The sequence below is a fragment of the Amblyraja radiata genome, chromosome 16 (assembly GCF_010909765.2).
Source record: "Amblyraja radiata isolate CabotCenter1 chromosome 16, sAmbRad1.1.pri, whole genome shotgun sequence".
In the NCBI taxonomy this organism is placed as follows: Eukaryota; Metazoa; Chordata; class Chondrichthyes; order Rajiformes; family Rajidae; genus Amblyraja; species Amblyraja radiata.
Window position 1 is genome coordinate 27,504,427 of NC_045971.1, and position 17,937 is coordinate 27,522,363.

The window sequence follows — 17,937 nt, forward strand, 5'->3', positions numbered from 1 at the left end:
AGTCTACTCCGCCATTCAATCATGGCCGATCTATCGCTCTCTTCTAACCCAATTCTCCTGCCTTCTCCCCATATCCCCTGACACCTGTACGAATCAAGAATCTATCTCTTAAAAATATTCATTGACTTGGCCTCCACAGTCTTCTGTGGCATTTTAAGTGAATTGGCATTTTAGGTTGAGAAGTAACAACAATTGTTGATGAGATATATTTTTCCTTGGATGCTGAAGGGCCTATCATAAATTTTCAACATTTTACTTGACTTCAATTATTTTTGTATCTGGAAGGGAACGGTTGCATTTTAGCTATTGGGCATTTGCACTATCAAATTGGCCTTTTAAGTGAAGTTTAATATTGAATGAAGGGCTGTTCCTGTATGGAAGTCTTAAACCATTTACTCATCCTTAGATTTTGCATCTCCATAAAGTATCATGATTTGTGTGCATGCGTGCATTGATGCATTCAACAATCAGTTTTATTTAACATGCTAGTTTAAACTGTAGTTTAAACATTACAGTCTTTCACTGTTAAAGTTATTTTCGCTTTTTGTACTTTGCACCTTTGAACTTAGTTTCTATAATATTACAATACAGCTCTAAATGCTTCTTTGAGGGTTTGTGGATTGGAATTATTTTGTTTTTTGCATGACACTTTATACAATGCATGTTGCATTTCTTTAAGAAAACTCAAGGGGTTTCATTTCTCCTCTTTCTGAGAAATCACAGCTTTTGAAGAAAATGTGTGATTAAATTTTTTTTCACATTAATGAGCAGCACATTTTGACTGGTGGAATATTTAATGATTTGACATTTAATAGTGTTGTCAAGTTCTACCAGCTCTGACTTTGCAGAAAAAATACACTATAGTTTGCTTTTAAACACACACCTCAGTTTTGCTTTGTAAGATGTCAATCCCCTTTGAATCTTAGTGCAGCCAGTTTTTATTGCCACTGAGGTTTGCAGTGTGGCTGCTTTGCTTCATTCCACCTTGGATTTTATGACCAGAAGTAGAAAGTGACTTGAATGTGGGCTTGAAACAAGATTCCAAAAGTGGAAGGATTTAACTTTTTATATCTCTCCATTTGTGATTCTTTCACAAAGCTATTTTCATTATTTAGCAACATTTAATAATCTCGGTATATTATTAACTGTGAAACATGTTCAGAAACGTATTTAGTGTAACTATACAGTTTGGAAACAGACCCTTTGGCCCAGCAAATCCATGCCGGCCTTTGATCATCCGTTTACACTAGTTGTATATTCTACTTTTGCATCCACTCCCGACACACTAGGGGTAATTTAGAGGCCATTTAATCTGCATACCTGCAGGCCTTTGGGATGTGTGGAGGAAAGAAACCCACACGGTCACAGGGAGAATATGCAAACCCCACACAGAGTTGAACCCTAGTCTCTGGCGATGTGAGGCAGCACTCTACGAGCTACGACACTATGCCACCCTTGAACTGTAAACAGTTGCTTTTATTTCCCACAGATTTAATTATTCAACTTTTGGGATTGGTTTCATATTTAATTTGAATATTTTGAGTAGGTCAGCTGATGAAGTTATAACATTTAAGAAGCTGGTAAACATGGTCTTTTTAAAACCTGTGATTAAAAAAAATTAAACTTGGTATTGATAGAATTGCATTGCCTAGGCTCGTTAACAAATTACAGAGCGTTCATTTTTAGCTGAATTTATTCTTAAGGAATCAGGAACAGCAATCGACTGAGGCTTTGCACTGTTCAATTTATTGATGCGCCAGAATTTATAACTAAATTGTTAAGGTTAAAGATCACGTTTCAATTTTGTCAGCTTAATAATGTAATTTGTCTATCTTCAATATCTACCCTTTTTTTTCATCGCCATGAGTCGATGTACAGGATATTATTATGGTGACTAAAACTGTTCTGCTGAAATGCAAGTTGATGTGTACAGTAGGTGACCTGTATCTAGAGTAGATTTACTCTGCAGTGTTACACTTTCAGCTAAGTACAATGAATCCAATTTTGTTTTGCAGAAAGCCAACGGGCATATCGATTTGTGCAAGGTAAAGACTGGGGTTTTAAGAAATTTATTCGAAGAGATTTTCTATTGGATGAGGCCAATGGACTCCTTCCTGATGACAAGCTCACATTGTTCTGTGAAGTAAGTTCTTAAGATGCAGAAATGCTTGTTCATGCTCGCTTTTCCAGCCAAACCACTCACAAAGTAATGGACTGATAACAAAGTGCTGGTATTGTGAATTAATGTGGTACTGGTCTCCAGATAATGTGGTTTGTGAATGATGATATATTCTGTAAATTATTCTGCCTAATATAAATATAAACATTTTCAAATACTATTTGATTACTCCTTATACATTAAACACTCTCTTACCTGACTGTAATGAATCTGATTGTTATAAATCTGCTGCATCGGAGTCGCAAGTCTTCTTTGGTATAAATATAAAATTGTCCCCAGTGTGTGTAGGATAGTGTTAACGTGTGGGGATTGCTGGTCGGTGCGGACTCGGTCCGAAGGGCCTGTTTCCGCGCCATATAGACCACCAGGGGCGATGGCTGCCCTTCCGGCAGTCTGTTCGTTTTTTCTTTCTTTTTATTATTTTTTTGGTGCGTTAAAAGTTTGTTTTAATGTTCTTCAGTTTGTTTTATGTGGGGGGAGGGGGGAGGGAATCGGGGGAAACTTTTTTTTTCAAGCTCTTACCTTCCCGGAGATGTGATTAATTTTCGGATCACATCCTCCGGGCTCTGCGGCCTTCCATCGATGGAGCTGGAAGCCTCCTGGGACTGTCGTGAGCCCCACCGCGGGGCGTGGACTTAACATCGGAGCTGATCCCTTGCCTGGGATCGCAGGAATCACCATCAAGGGCTCGCAGTCTCGGGTGAGGCTAGATCTACCAGCCCCGACGCGAGGTTCGATCGCCCGGCGCGGGGGAGCTGACATCCCCCTGATGCGAGAGCTTGATCGCCTCGATGTGGAGGGCCCGGACACGCCACCAGCTACGGGAGTCAAGATCATCCCGTCAACGGGGGCTCGAGGCCCACGACCGAGGAAGAACAAAAGGAAGAGACTTGAACATTATTTCGCCTTCCATCACCGCGAGGAATGTGTAGGAGTCACTTAGGTGGATGTTCATGTTAAAATGTGTTTTTTTAGTGATCTGTTGCTTTTAATTGTATGACTGACCTGGCCAATGAAATTCCTCGTATGTTGCAAAACATACTTGGCGAATAAAGTGATTCTGATTCTGATCTCTAAAACTAAAACTGTAACTGAACAGCAAGCTGGATAAATTTGAATAAAGCCTTGGATGAACTTAACTAGTGAACTTGGATGAACTTAACTATTCAGTGTTCTGCAGGTATATTAGTTATGAGCTGCATTATCATGAAATAACAAAGTTTTGCTGTTGTAAATTTTATATAATGCAGCTCGAGAAAAGTAAATTACAATTCCTGTAATTGTTACCAGAATTGTAACCCTGAGCATAGGCTCTATGGATTCAGTATGTCAGAAACTCTTGTGACTTTATTGCAGAAGAATATTAATCTAATGACTTCCACAGAATACTATGTTGGGTAATCCAATTTGCAATTGTAGCTCAAATTTCAAAGCATATACAATGTTGATCTATATATTTCTAAACTGCGAAGCCCGATTATTGGCTAAATGTGCTGACTGCTCCTTTATTGCACAATTAAATTGAGATTATTTTAATTCCTTCTGGATAAATTGCTTTTTGGTTAGCCAATAGGTGTATCTGTAGCTGTTGCAATTAACCCACAACTTTCAACCAGCATTACATTTTACAGCTGTGGAGTGCAAAGATATCACAGGAACCACTTTTAATTTTATCTTTGATCTTAAATTTTTAGCTGTTTGTGACATTCTGAAGTTTAGGTCCCTTTAATCTTATGGATGTGCCTGATCCTGTTGTGGCCTTGTCAAACAAAGACTGTATTGTGCAGGGAAGAGTCTGAAGAAGGGTCTTGACCCGAAAGGTCACCCATTTCACCACGGGCACTGTACGATTGGCAGCCCCGCCAACAGTCTGTTTGCGTTTTCGTCTTTAAAATTTTGTTTTAGTGTGCGTTAAAAGTTTGTGTAAAAGTTCTTCGGTTTTGTTTTATGTGGGGGGAGGGGTCGGGGGAAACTTTCTTTTCAGTTTCTTACATTGCCGGAGATGCGATTAATTTTCGGATCGCATTCTGCGGTTGCTCTGCGGCCTACCATGGATGGAGTTGGAGGCCTCCTCGGAGTGACCTTGGGGCTCCACCACGGGGCGTGGACTTAGATCGGAATCGATCCCTTGCCTGGGATCGCTTCAACCCCGGCTTGCGGTCTTTACATCGAGAGCTCGCAGTCTCGGGAGAGGCCGTGGGTGTTGGGAGCTCCAATGTTGCGGAAGGTTCGACTAGCCCCGACGCTGACATCTCCCCAATGCAGGAGCAGATCGCATTGACGCGGAGGGCCCGCCGCCGGCTACAGGAGTCAAGATCATCCCGTCAACGGAAGGCTCGAGGCCCCCGAACGTGGTAGAGCAAAGGGAAGAGATTTAACTTTTTTTTGCCATCTATCACAGAGAGGAATGTGGTGGAAGAGTCTCTGTGATGGATGTTTATGTTAAAATGTGTTTTGTGTGTTCCGTTGCTTTTTATTTGTATGACTGACTTGGCAAATGAAATTCCTTGTATGTTGCAAAACATACTTGGCTAATAAAGTATTATTGTGATTGTGATTCCTTCTCTCCAGAGATGCTGCCTGTCCCGCTGAGTTACTCCAGCATTTTGTGTCTACCAAAGACTGTATTATCAATAAACATTAATATAATTTAAATACTGCTAAACCTTTCCTATGCTTAGTGGTTAATTAAACTATGTGGTTTAAGCATTCTCAGTCAAGTGTTAAATATCAATCATTCTTAACCAATAATGTTTTGAAAAAGGGAGTTATTGAGTTTGATTCTGACGTGCCATTGTGACCAAACAGTGATTGAACAGTGTGATGGATTGGATTGATACCCAGTTTTATTTACGATCATTGACACTGCCATGGTATTTTTTCCATCTGTTGCTCCTGACTCAACAATTTTTTTCCTTCTGATTTATGAATTGCAAAGCCTCCCTAATTGGCTTTTATTGCAAATTATTATAAAATTGAGCAATTATGAAAATGATTTTTAAACAATGGAAAGATCAGTTTAAGTAATTGGTGAAAGTGTTGACAGATTATCAGAAAAAAATAGAGGCGGTCCAACAATTATATTTCAAAGCAAATGTCATGGTTTGATCAATATCCTGCTGATTAATCAGCCCGATTATAATGATGACCATAATGATAAAGTCCAGCTGACCAATGTGTCCCCATCTATACTAGTCCCACCTGCCTGCGCTTGGCCCATAGCCTTCTAACCCTCTAACCCCATCCTATCCATGTACCTGACCATAATATGAGCATGATCTTGACTTTGGTAGATCTTGCGGCTCTTTCCCCTTTGATCTTTTCACAATTTGCCTGAATATAATCCCAGGGCCCCATCCCCACACTATCTTTAAATCCACCTGATTCACTGGAATATTTATTGTTCCAGTGTATAACATCTTAAAAACAGATTTAAGGGTTTATCTGTATATTAATCGGAGTAACATCCATTTGTCTGGACAATCTGCCATTCCGGCACAATCAATTTGATTTAAATACCTGAGTAAATGGTGGACAAAAGCTTTATTTGCTTAGTGATGTGGCAACAATGGGACATGGAGTGCTTTTGATAACATAACAGATTTTTGAAGTTATGAAAAGTTTTGTTCCAACATGAATTGCTTCATCAACTATTACTTGATTATGTACATCATGCTCCTTGCAGGTGGTTTGTTGTTGAAAATGCTCATCCTTTGTACTTTTGTAGCTAATCAGGTGACCTAACGGGGCCATGAAATGTCCTTAGCAAGTGGGACTAATGAAAATCCCAAGGCATTTTATACATGCGTTAAAAAAAGCTACTCTGGAGAGGTTAGGACCACTTGAGAAGAAAGGAGAAAATTATTGATAGGAATCAGAGGATGAAGGAGAGGTAGTAATTTGGTATTCAAAAAGGAGAAGGACGTGGAGCAGCAGTGTGGGGTATACAAAAATGCTAAAGCATTTTGAGATCAAGAAGTTGGTTGTTTTAGGTTTCTTAAAGAGAATTAAGGTGGATAAATCTCCAGAGACTGAATGAATTGAATTTCCTTTATTGTCATTCAAACAGGGGTGAATGAAATTTTATACCATGCTAAAAAGCAACAAAACACGCAACACAATTTAACACAAACATCCATCACAGTGAATCTCCAGGCACCTCCTCACTGTGATAAAGGGCAAAAGGTCTTATCTCTTCCCTGCTTCTTCTACCGCGGTCAGGCAGTCAAACTGCTGCATCGAGGCGATCGAGGCTCTCGATGTTGAAGTCCCTGCCGGGGGATAGTATTTCCCGCGGCCGATTTTAAGCCGCACCGGGCGATGAAAATCCCCGAAAACAGGCCGACTCAAACCCCGCAATTCGGGGCGGACGTAGCTGCTGTTGTGGGAGCTCCCGAAAATCGGTCACCAACTAGGGATCTGCAAGCTCCCAATGTTACCGTCCACAGGGCTCGGGGCCAAACCTCCGAAGGTCCGAAATCGGGTCTATTCTGGGGTATTGAGGCAGGCAAGAGGAGATTAATGGGACCTTGAAGATCTTTGCATCCTCTCGAGCCATGGGCAATGTCCTGGAGAATTGCCAATGTTTGTTGTTCCTTTGTTTAAGAAGAGAAATGGGGAGAATTTTAACTCGTTTACCCATGACCCGCTGATGAGATGGCCATTGTAGAATTATGATTTAGTGCACATAAGTGGCCAGAGAACCAAAGGGGAGTAGAAAGAAAGATGGTAGAAAGGGGAATTCATGGGCATGAGAGAGTGTTGAGAGGTGCAGGAAAATGAATGGGGGAATCTGTCTAATGGAATAACTGATAATTGACTAAATGACCTGTGTCGCAATAATTAATTGTATCAACGTACATGTTTAATAAGAACAACTTATGATTTTGATGATCCTTGTGGTTAAGTAACCTTTTGGCATTTAATCAATAGTTCAATGGTATTGCATTGTCACATGTACTGGGGTACAGTGAAGCTCATATTTGTATTCAATTCAGTGCAAGTGTCACTACACACGAGCACATGGATATATTAAATGTCCTCAACTACTGCCAGTTCATGCCTTGGGAGCTTGGGTTCTACATAGGACCTGTTGCCTGTCGAACTCAACCACAGCAAGGAATAAATGCCTTCATGAGAATGGGTAAAGACATTGTATTCCTGTGCGCAAATATACTATTTCACTTGAATGCCATATGCGCAACAACTCATTGGCATGAGTCGGGAGCTGATCTTCCCATAATTATTATGTAATCAATGATCACATAAACTAATATGAGCATTCAGCGTTTATTTCAGATGTGTACATAAAATTGATTTCAGACAGGGAAAGAAAGGAGCTGACCTGATGATAAACATCAATGTGAACAAATAATACCACACCCCACCTTATTGAATCAACAATCTAGTGCCTATATACAATGCAGGCTAGTGCTGGGACAATATGTTTTGTCTATATTCATGAAATTTCCTTTAAAGCCCTTCACCCTTGCTAAGTGCATTGGTTTGTTGTAAATCACATTTTTTTTTCGCCCTTCCACCTCCTAAGCTAGGTATAAGTTGTCAAAACCATTAAATTAGGGTTCTGTAAATCCCAGAAGAATATGAAAAGGCATGATTCCATTCTGTATGACTGAAATGCCATGATCCATTTGTGACCTTGCTTTGTGACCCCACATGAACATTTTAAAATCTTGAGTAGGATCTTGCACAGAAGAATTAGGAGCAGTTACTTGGAGTTGCTGGATTTGGCAGAATAGTTTTAAAAAGATAGGTGTAGTAAAAGAATGGCAACATTTTTCCTTCTGTATTTTCTGGTAATGCTTTGTAACAAGTTTATTTTGGCAGGTTGTAGATCATGTATGGACGCCTGTAATTTATAGAATCACTGAAGTGCAATTGAGCTGGGTGGAATTTATGGTGGCTTCTACTTTAAAACGTCTGAAAAATGATTTGCTGAAACAGGTTTTGCAGCCTTTGTTTCTATATTTACATCCAAATGTACTGGATGGTAAAATCATTAATACCATTGGGATTGAAATGGTTGTACAAATTATATCCATCTAATTATACAGAGGAGTTAGAATGAAGACATTTTTTGATATTGAGAATGCAAAGCCCATCTGGGTCAGAAAAAGAGAGATCTTTCTGATGCCGGCATTACTGAAGTCTTAAATAGAGGCTGTCGTTGTTCTGGTCCAGTGTTAGGGCAATGGTATGGATGATAGTTAGTTATAGTCATATAAGCGTGGAAACAGGCTCTTCGGCCCTCACCGACCAACATGTCCCATCTGCATTAGTTCTACCTGCCTACGTTTGGCCCATATCCCTCCAAACCTGTCCTATCCATGTATAGTCTAAATGTTTCTCAAATGTTGCGATAGTACCTGTGATCTATTGAATCTACTGCTATTGAGTGTTTTTTGATACATTGTTTTAAACCAACTTAGTCCAGCAACTGGCAGTCATGTTGATATCTGTGTAGGAAGGAACTGCAGAATCTGGTTTAAACCGACGATAGACACAAAAAGCTGGAGTAACTCAGCGTGTCAGACAGCATCTCTGAAGAAAAGGAGTCTTTTCAGAAGGCACGGTGGGAAGAAGTATAGTCTAGATAGTTGTGGGAGTCAGGTTTATAATAGATGTCAGTCTTGTGATGGAGGCGGTGAGATAAAGAAAGGGGAGGGAGGTGTCGGAGATGGTCCAAGCGAATTTGAGTGCAGGATGGAAATTGATGGTGAAGTTAATGAAATTGATATCGTTGTGGAGAAAGGCCAGTAATCTGATGACTTAATAAAAAGGTGTCATAATTATCATTATGACCTACGGGGACGGTATCTCAAAGGTTCCAATTTAATAGCTCATGCTGATGAATGAATAACAAGGTCCAGTTTCTCTCTCCACCAATCTTTAGTTGGCACCTGGAGGAGTGGGGATAGGCAAGCTTGGACTCCTTGACAATTCTTTTCAAAAATGTTGCTTTGCTTTTCACCGAATTGTCAAATAACAGTCTGTGTTTATAGTTTGGCCAGTTATTTATTTTAAGTCTGCCTAATTACCTTGATTATGCAAACTGGAGGACTATGTCAATGACATGGAAAGTTTCAATAGGACAATGACCCTCGTGTTATCTTCGAAAGGATTATCATCTGATTGTAAGTCGGAGAAAACTAGATTTCTTCTTCATCCTTTCTCCTTACTGTGTTATATAACGTGATGATATGTGAGGGTTTTGGAAGTTTGTGGGGAATATCAGATCTTGAATAGGTTTTGACACTTCACAAACTACTTTAATTGAAATGATAGTCATGAAGTGTGTTAGCAACTACTTTTCAAAATGGCACTGTTCCCAGAGGCTAGACATCAGTAATATCAGTTATTAAAATCAAATTATTTTAAAACTGTCCTTTCAAAAAGTATTAATGGTTCAATGGTTCTTGTCACAGCTATCGAGTGAAATTGAGTATCACTATACATAAGCACTTAGATACATTTTAGATAAACATCTCGGATACAGCACGTGTATAGCGGTAGTCCACTAGGACAGTTTGCAGTCACCAGATTGGCGCAATTTTCAGGTCCCAGTTTGTATGTGCAGGGTTCGTGACCTGACCATGATCAATTCAGTTTGGCTTAATTTATTGTGATGTATACTGAGATACAGTGAAAAGCTTTTGTTGCCTGCTAACCAGTCAGCAGAAAGACAATACATGATTACAAGTGAGCCATTCACAGTGATAAGGGAATAACGTTTGGTGCAAGATAAAATCAGTAAAGTCCGATCAAAGATAGTCCAATGAGGTAGATAGTAGTTCAGGACTCCCCCCTAGTTAAAGGGAAGTAGGATCAGCAGATTATCTGTTAGGTTGACTACACTTTGTAAAAGGGCATAATAAGCAGATACAATTCTTTAAATTTAACAGTTCAAAGAAACAAGTGTGGCAAATAAAAATGTAATGCAGATATGATGTCCACTATTCCTAATGAGGATTTTGGTTTGAATAGTGGGTATTGTTTCAAAATTGTTTGGGGGAAAAAATGGTAAAGAATTACAGTTTATAAAAAATTTACATTGTAATACATTGCTTCAACAATTCCGTGTAATCGATATTGTTGATTCAGTCACAATAATTACATTTTTGAATTTGAGTTTTTAAATACACTGAATTGGACTTTGGGGCTCTGGCGTGTTCAGCTGGGAGCATGCGGGTCAGAAATCTTGGCAGACTACATGATAATGTGATGAGGGGAGAGATGTGGCTGCAAAGCCAAAATCTGACGAATGATGAACATTTTGCAGGAGATGTCACTCAATGGCAATCTTTACTGATTACTGCCATCTATGTGTCTGCATGTATGCACACTTGAATATATCACAATTAACTACTTTTGAGATGGTGATAAGCAAGATAAGTGATAAATGGCCACTGAAGTTCTTGTACACAAATTAACATTCATCATATACAGACTCCTGCACGACCTCATGACCTGTTCACATCAATCGAATTTAATCCTGCATTTATTTTTGTTTCTGAAAGCAAAATTAATCTTCATTCAGTTTTAACATTTGCCATTATTTCACATTTGAACTAGCTTTAGTTCTTTGAATGGGGAAGGATATGGTCTTGGTTACATCCCCGAAGTCCAACACTGGTTTTATTGAAGTGAAGTGAAGTGAGCTTCACTGTATTGTTGTGGCCATACATTTTATGAATTCCGCATTTTAGCTTGGCTTATGTTTTATCAATTTTGTTAATTCATGTGACAAGTTTCTTCTTGGCTATTTGCCGACACTGCTTTCAATGATATTTTACAGTTAATGTAAAATTAGTGTCTCTTCAAGGGCTCTGGACCACGCTGTATATAATCCTTGCACATAATATGATCAACTTTATATAACGTGTGTGTCTAATTGATCATGGGTGCAGATCTAAGGCAATTTATTTTTATATATTTGGATTGTTCAACACATTTGGAAGTCATTAATTCTACTTTTGCATGGATTGGCAAATGAGGGTGCATATTTGTAGGTGAGGATGGCCAGAATAAAGTTAATTGCTTGATATTTTCAAGTTATATTTTTGTTTGTTCTTCCATTAATGTTGCATTATTTATTCACCAAACTTCACCATTAGGAAACTTGCCAGAAACTGCAGTTGACAATTGTGTAAGGTAAAAGTGTTTTAGTAAAGGCAATACAAGCTATTTCAATTAGAACTGACTTTGAAAAATAATACTGTACTTTTAATTTGCAAATTGCTGTTTCAGATGCTTTCAAAGTTGAATAAATGTTGTGGATGAGGTTTGTTGAGCTTTGAGGCATATTCATTTATTGACATTTAATTTTATAAGGAAAGTGGCATTTCAACAAATCAATAGAATATCAAAGTGGAAAATGCAGTAATGATTTTCCCTGTGAACTTTTAACCTGTATTATGCTTATACAGTCAGACTACAATAGTTTTGTACAAAGTTATGCACAAAAAGACTTTAGGCCTGGATTTCCAACTGGCATTATTTTAATATCTGTGATGTTGCATTTATTTGAATTAAAGCTGATTTGAAACATTAGGAATTAAGCACAATGATGGTGTAACATATTTATGTGTTTCTGTTGCACTTTAGGTTAGTGTGGTCCAAGATTCGGTGAATATCTCGGGCCAGAACACCATGAACATGGTGAAAGTTCCTGAATGTCGGTTAGCAGATGAGCTTGGAGGATTATGGGAAAACTCTAGGTTTACAGACTGTTGCCTTTGCGTAGCGGGCCAAGAATTTCAAGCACATAAAGCAATTCTAGCAGGTTTGGAACATTCTTAAACTTCTTCCTCCTCTGTGTATATCTCGGGATTGTAAGGACCCATATTGGCACTGATATTATCTTAAGACAGAATCTACCTCACCAGAACATGTTTCCATCCACCACTGTGCTCACAGTGTTCCTCCAGGTAAAGCAAATCAAAAGTGAAAAATAAAGGAAGCTCCGTGTCAGAATTTCCAGAGTCTTGATCAAAACCTGAAAAGATATTTCAGGTGTGGGAGTTTGTCACATCCCTCTTCAGGAATAAAGTAACCATTTATTGAAACATCATACAATATGGAAGAGTAGAGCACAGGAACTGGCCCTCCAACACGCCGAACATAATGCCAAGATAACCTAATCTCATCTGCCTGCACATGATCCATATCCCTCCATTGCCTGCGTATCCATGTGCCTATCTAAAGCTATCTAAAAGCCTTTAAAATCTCACTGTTGTGACTGCCTCCACAAATACCCCCACAGTGCATTGAAGGCATCCTTTCTCTCCGTTTCTTTAAGAAAAAATCTTGCCCTACATATCTCCTTTAAATGTTGCCATTTTCACAAAGCTATGCCTTCTAGCCTTTGACATTTCTACCCTGGGGGAAAAAGATTCTAACTGTCTACCCGATCACGACCTCTCATAATTTTGTATACTTCTATCAGGTCTCCCCCTCAACCTCCAACGATCCAGAGAATATAGTTCGTCTGTTTCAATCTTTCCTTACAGCTAAATACCTTCTAATCCAGGTATCATTCTGATAAACCTCTTCTTCACCCTCTCTAAAGCTTCCACATTCTTCGTATAATTAGGTGACCATAACTATACCTAGTACTTCCTGACTCTTGTACTCAATGCTCCAACCACTGAAAGGAAGCGCACCGTATGCATTCTTAAGGGCCATTCCCACTGTAGGAGGTAATTCAAGAGTTCTCCCGAGTTTTCCCCTGATTCAAACTCGGAGAATGTCTGTAGCAGGCCCGTAGGAGTTCGTGGATGTCTCGTAGCGGCTCGTACGAGTAAAAAGTAACAATTTATTTCATCACGAGTATTTTTTTACTCGTGGACATTTTTCACAGTGTTGAAAAAAACGTCACGAGTTTGCCGGATTTCCCGAGTACCTACCGTTACTCTTACGAGCCGCTACGGGACATTCACGAACTCCTACGGACCCGCTACGGACATTCTCCGAGTTCAAATCAGGGGAAAACTCGGGAGAAGTTTTCTTGATTTACCTCGTACAGTGGGACAGGCCCTTTAGCCACTCAATCTGCTTGTGTTGCCACTTTCCGGGGGCTATGGACTTGGAACCCACTGGCATAAGAGGAAAGTTGCAGTGCACAGACTCTGAGGTAGAGGTGTAAATAATCTTTCTTCCACATCTCACATTTTAGATCTAGGAGTTTTACTTTTGTATATTTAGTTTATATGGTATATTTCTCTGACATGCACATTCAATCATCTCTTCAGGTTTATTCCTTTATTTCCTGCTTTCGAGAAAAAAGTCACATTTTGCTGATTAGGTTTCTCATTGATTTTTCTGGGTAAATAAACTTCTGTAATAGTTTGCTTATTTAGTCATTTAAACATTGGATGGGTTTATTGTCTTCTATGCTGCAGAAGTAACAGTAATTTTAAAGCGGTGTGTTCTACCTTTCAATGTATTGCAGCCAATAGGAAGCACTATTATATCCAATAACATATCCACCAGCTTATCAGTAATGATCAGGAACTTTATCAACCAAAAACATTAACTTCCACACTTTTTTTGAGAATAAAAAAGCTGAAAATAAATGAGCTTGCAGCAGCTGACACTGATAATGAGAATTACTTGAACCTTCTCCTTTACCCTAAGGTTGTCCATTTGAATGAATGGAATATTTTGTGTACGTGATAAAATATAGGTGTGCATCAGTACAGCACATTTGATCTGCTTAACTCCCAGAGTGGCCACGTTTGAAGTATTTCAACTGTTGTAATCTCTGAAAGCTCATATCTCTAAAGACTCTGCTGATGTTTTTTACCTGTTGTTCTTTCATTTTGAATTGATGCTTAAAAATCCAGAGCTGCACTGTTTATGTGGATTGATCATTTGATTGTATGATATATATTTTAAATGGTTTATTGAAATTTATATAATCCTAAATTAATACCAGGTGCCAATTTGAATCTTAATGCATTTTTCTGAAATTAGCATTGCACAGATTAGACTTTGTTTATTTTATGTTGTAATTTGTTCTCTACCTTCATTCAGTGTTTCTTTTTAATACTTAATGAACTAAATCTTGGGTAGTTAATTGGAAGCTCGACTAATGGAGTTTGTTTTCAAAATTATTTCCATGTTTTAGCTCGTTCGCCAGTCTTTAGTGCCATGTTTGAACATGAAATGGAAGAAAGCAAAAAGGTGAAGTATATCGTGATTCATATCAGAGATAATATGGACCTTTTCTCCAACGTACTCAATATATTTTAATTATGCCCCACTCTTTAGAAAGATAATCAAGATGGAAAGCTCTTGGGTTTCCCTTTGTTCATAAATATGATGAGTGAAACCATCAGATTAGCCACTCAAAGATATGATTAATGTAATGGGTCTTCTCTCTGAGCTGCTTTGGTAGCAACAGTAATAGTCAAGTTTATTTTGCAGCATGTGTAGGAAGGAACTGCAGATGCTGAAGAAGGGTCTGGACCTAAAACGTCACCCATTCCTTCCATCCAGAGATGCAGCCTGTCCCGCTGAGTTACTCTAGCATTTTGTGTCTATCTTTGTTTTAGACTAACCACTTTAGATTTATCTGGCCACTTCAGATCAGCCAGTACATGATTTAGACTTTAAAGCCCCAGCATATACACAATGAGACTGGTTTGCTGAATGTCATTGTGTACCTACGATTACACAAAAAAAACAAAGTATCTCTCCTTGCAACTCTTTAATAGCATGGAATGCATAGTTAGGATGAGAGGAATTAACAACACTTGATACCCTCGTCAGTTTTTAAAATGTGAAAAAATATATTTTATTGAGCTACATTTTGTTTTGCTTATGTTGGTGTAATAAAGTGCAATTAGGAAAGGTTGTGGAATAACATGATATTCATGTGCAATATTCGTCATGTGAAAGTTGTATATTGCATAATTATAAAGTGTGAGTTGATGTCTTAAATTTAAATTTTTTAAATTTTCCCTGAGCAGCTGAAGATGGATATATTTCATAATTCCTTTTCTTTCCTAATTTTGTCATAGAATCGAGTGGAAATTAATGATGTAGAGCCTGAAGTATTTAAAGAGATGATGTGCTTTATTTATACGGGGAAAGCACCAAATCTTGACAAAATGGCAGATGACTTGCTTGCAGCTGCTGATAAGGTGAGAGAAGGGGATAGTTGGCTAATATTTAACAAATGAACAAAATACTATTGAAATATAGCTAATTGTGGTTATGCGCTACTCTTGTTTCGTTTCGAGGTATAGTGTGGAAACAGGCCATTGGGCCCATCCGCGCCGACCAGCGACCCCCGCATATTAAAACTATCCTACACAATAGTGATAATTTTACATTTACCAAGCCAATTTTACCTACAAACCTGTAAATCTTTGAAGTTTGGGAGGAAACCAAAGATCTCAGAGAAAACCAACGCGGTCACGGGGAGAACGTATAAACTCCGCTCAGACAGCACCCGTAGTTGGGATCGAACCTGGGTTTCTGGTGCTGTAATAGGCCTTTTTCACGGGGCGACTTTGACGCAAGAGTTAACCAGAGTTTAACATCGTGGGAACCTCGTGCGATAACAGTACGGCATTCGTGGACCACCGTGGTGCTAACGGCAGGTAATCGTGTAACTTGGTGACTCGGGAGAAAATTCAAGCAAGTTTGAATTTCTCCAAGAGTGACTTGTACACTTGTGGTTGAGCATTGCAACGTTATATGAACGTAGTGGCCAGTGCGATATCCGTGCGATATCCGTAATAACTCTTGCGGTTACCGTGGGAACTCCTGCGAACGGTGAACCCGGAAGCTGTACAGAGGGGACAGAAGGTGCGTAAAAATTGTCTTCTGTGGGATTGAATTTAAAAAATAAAGATTTGCATCTGCATATGGACATCAACTTATTCATGAGTTATGTTAATGAGATTCAAGAAAATAACTATAATCTTTAAAAGGGACTTTAAAAGGGACTTTACTGAAAGGTCCCGCATTTTTATGGTCCGTGAGAAATTTTTCACATGTACTTCTTTGAGAGATACAGCTCGGAGTCCTCGCCGACTAGCGATCGATGCCTTTCCGAAGCAGGGTCCGGAACGCTACCAATCAATGTTCTCCAGAGACTCGTGTAAGGAGTGAACTGCACATGCTGGTTTAAACCGAAGATAGACACAAAAAGCTGGAGTAACTCAGCGAGTCAAGCAGCATCTCTGGAGAAAAATAGGTGATGTTTCGGGACGAGACACATCTTCAGACTCAATTCCGATTAGGATGTCTGAAGATGTGTTCCGATTCGAATCGCCACCTATTCTTTTTCTCCAGAGATGCTGCCTGACCCGCTGACTTACTCCAGCTTTTTATGTTTTTCTTCCCAGATCTGACTTACCTGCTGAGTTACACCAATATTTTGTGTCCTTTTGTGCGTATTAACCAGCATCTGCAGTTCCTTTAGACATTACCTAACTTCAGATTTTAGAGATATAGCACGGAAACAGGCCCTTCGGCCCACCGAGTCCGCGCCGACCACCTATTCTTATCTGGCTTCAGAACGGTTCTTCCTTCCATTCGTTTGGGCACTGACCCGACCTACCAACCTACCTCAATGCGGACATTGGACTTTTTCCCCCTGGAACTGTCCTGAAAACATATATTCTGAACTCTGGTATTTTCCTCTTCGCTCTACCTGGTGTTCTTGTGCATGTGTCGGAAGGAACAGCAGATGCCGGTTTAAAGAGAATGCTGGAGTAACTCAACGGGACATGCAGCATCTCTAAAGAGAAGGAACGGGTGACGTTTCGGGTCGAGGCCCTTCTTCAGACTGTACGTGGCTTGGTTATATTCATGTATAGCATTATCTGATATGATTGTATAGCACGCAAACATAAGTTTATTCCCTGCATAGAATCATACAGCGTAGAAACAGGCCCTTCGACCCAACTTGCCCACACCGACCAATATGTCCCATCTACACTAGTCCCACTTGCCCGCGTTTGGCCCATAACCATCTAAACCTATCTTATCCATGCTTCAGTCTAATGCATCTTAAACATTGCGACAGTACCTGCCTCAACTACCTTAACGGATAGCTCATTCCATACACCCACCACCCTTTGCGTAAAATAGTTACCCCTTAGGCTCTCATTAAATCATTCCCCCTGAACCTAAACATGTATGTGCTGGTTCTCGATATGAGACAATAATAACAAACCAAAGCGAGTTAGGACATCAACGGGGAGATCCTGGATAAACCCAAGGCAGACACAAAATGGAGGAACTCAGCGCAACAGGCAGCATCTCTGGGGAGAAGGAATGGGTGACATTTCGTGTCGAGACCCTTCTGATATGCTGCCTGTCCCGCTGAGCTACATGTTGTGTCTATCTTCGTTTTAATCCAGCATCTGCAGTTCCTTCCTGGCCGAACCCGATTGAAAGATGAGAGGCTGGGCGATAGAGCACTGGGTGTGACAAGGATCAGGCTTCAGTAAGCAAAGTAAAGAGAGGTGGCAACGTTATGGAAATGAAGCGGGTAATCCGAGTGATGGCGAGACGGTATCCTCTAATGTGTCGGAAAGAACTGTAGATGTTGGTTTGCGCCGATGATAGACACAGTAATACTGGAGACAGACATAAAATACTGGACGGGCAGCATCTGGATAAAAGGAATGGGTGACGTTTCGGGACGAGGCTCTGAAGAAGGGTCTCGAACCGAAACGTCACACATTCCTTCTCTCCAGAGATGCTGCCCGTCCCGCTGT

General features: G+C 39.7%; 1 protein-coding gene across 3 annotated transcripts in view; it reads left to right on the forward strand.

Moving 5' to 3' along the window:
- Window positions 1-17,937, forward strand: part of LOC116982075 (speckle type BTB/POZ protein) — a 107,548-nt gene that overhangs the window by 67,964 nt on the left and 21,647 nt on the right. For all 3 annotated transcript variants that reach the window (XM_033035368.1, XM_033035370.1, XM_033035369.1), the window contains exons 5-8: window positions 2,016-2,143; window positions 11,804-11,981; window positions 14,328-14,383; window positions 15,223-15,345. In XM_033035368.1, coding sequence (XP_032891259.1) covers window positions 2,016-2,143; window positions 11,804-11,981; window positions 14,328-14,383; window positions 15,223-15,345 — 485 coding nt within the window. The remainder of the gene's footprint in view (window positions 1-2,015; window positions 2,144-11,803; window positions 11,982-14,327; window positions 14,384-15,222; window positions 15,346-17,937) is intronic.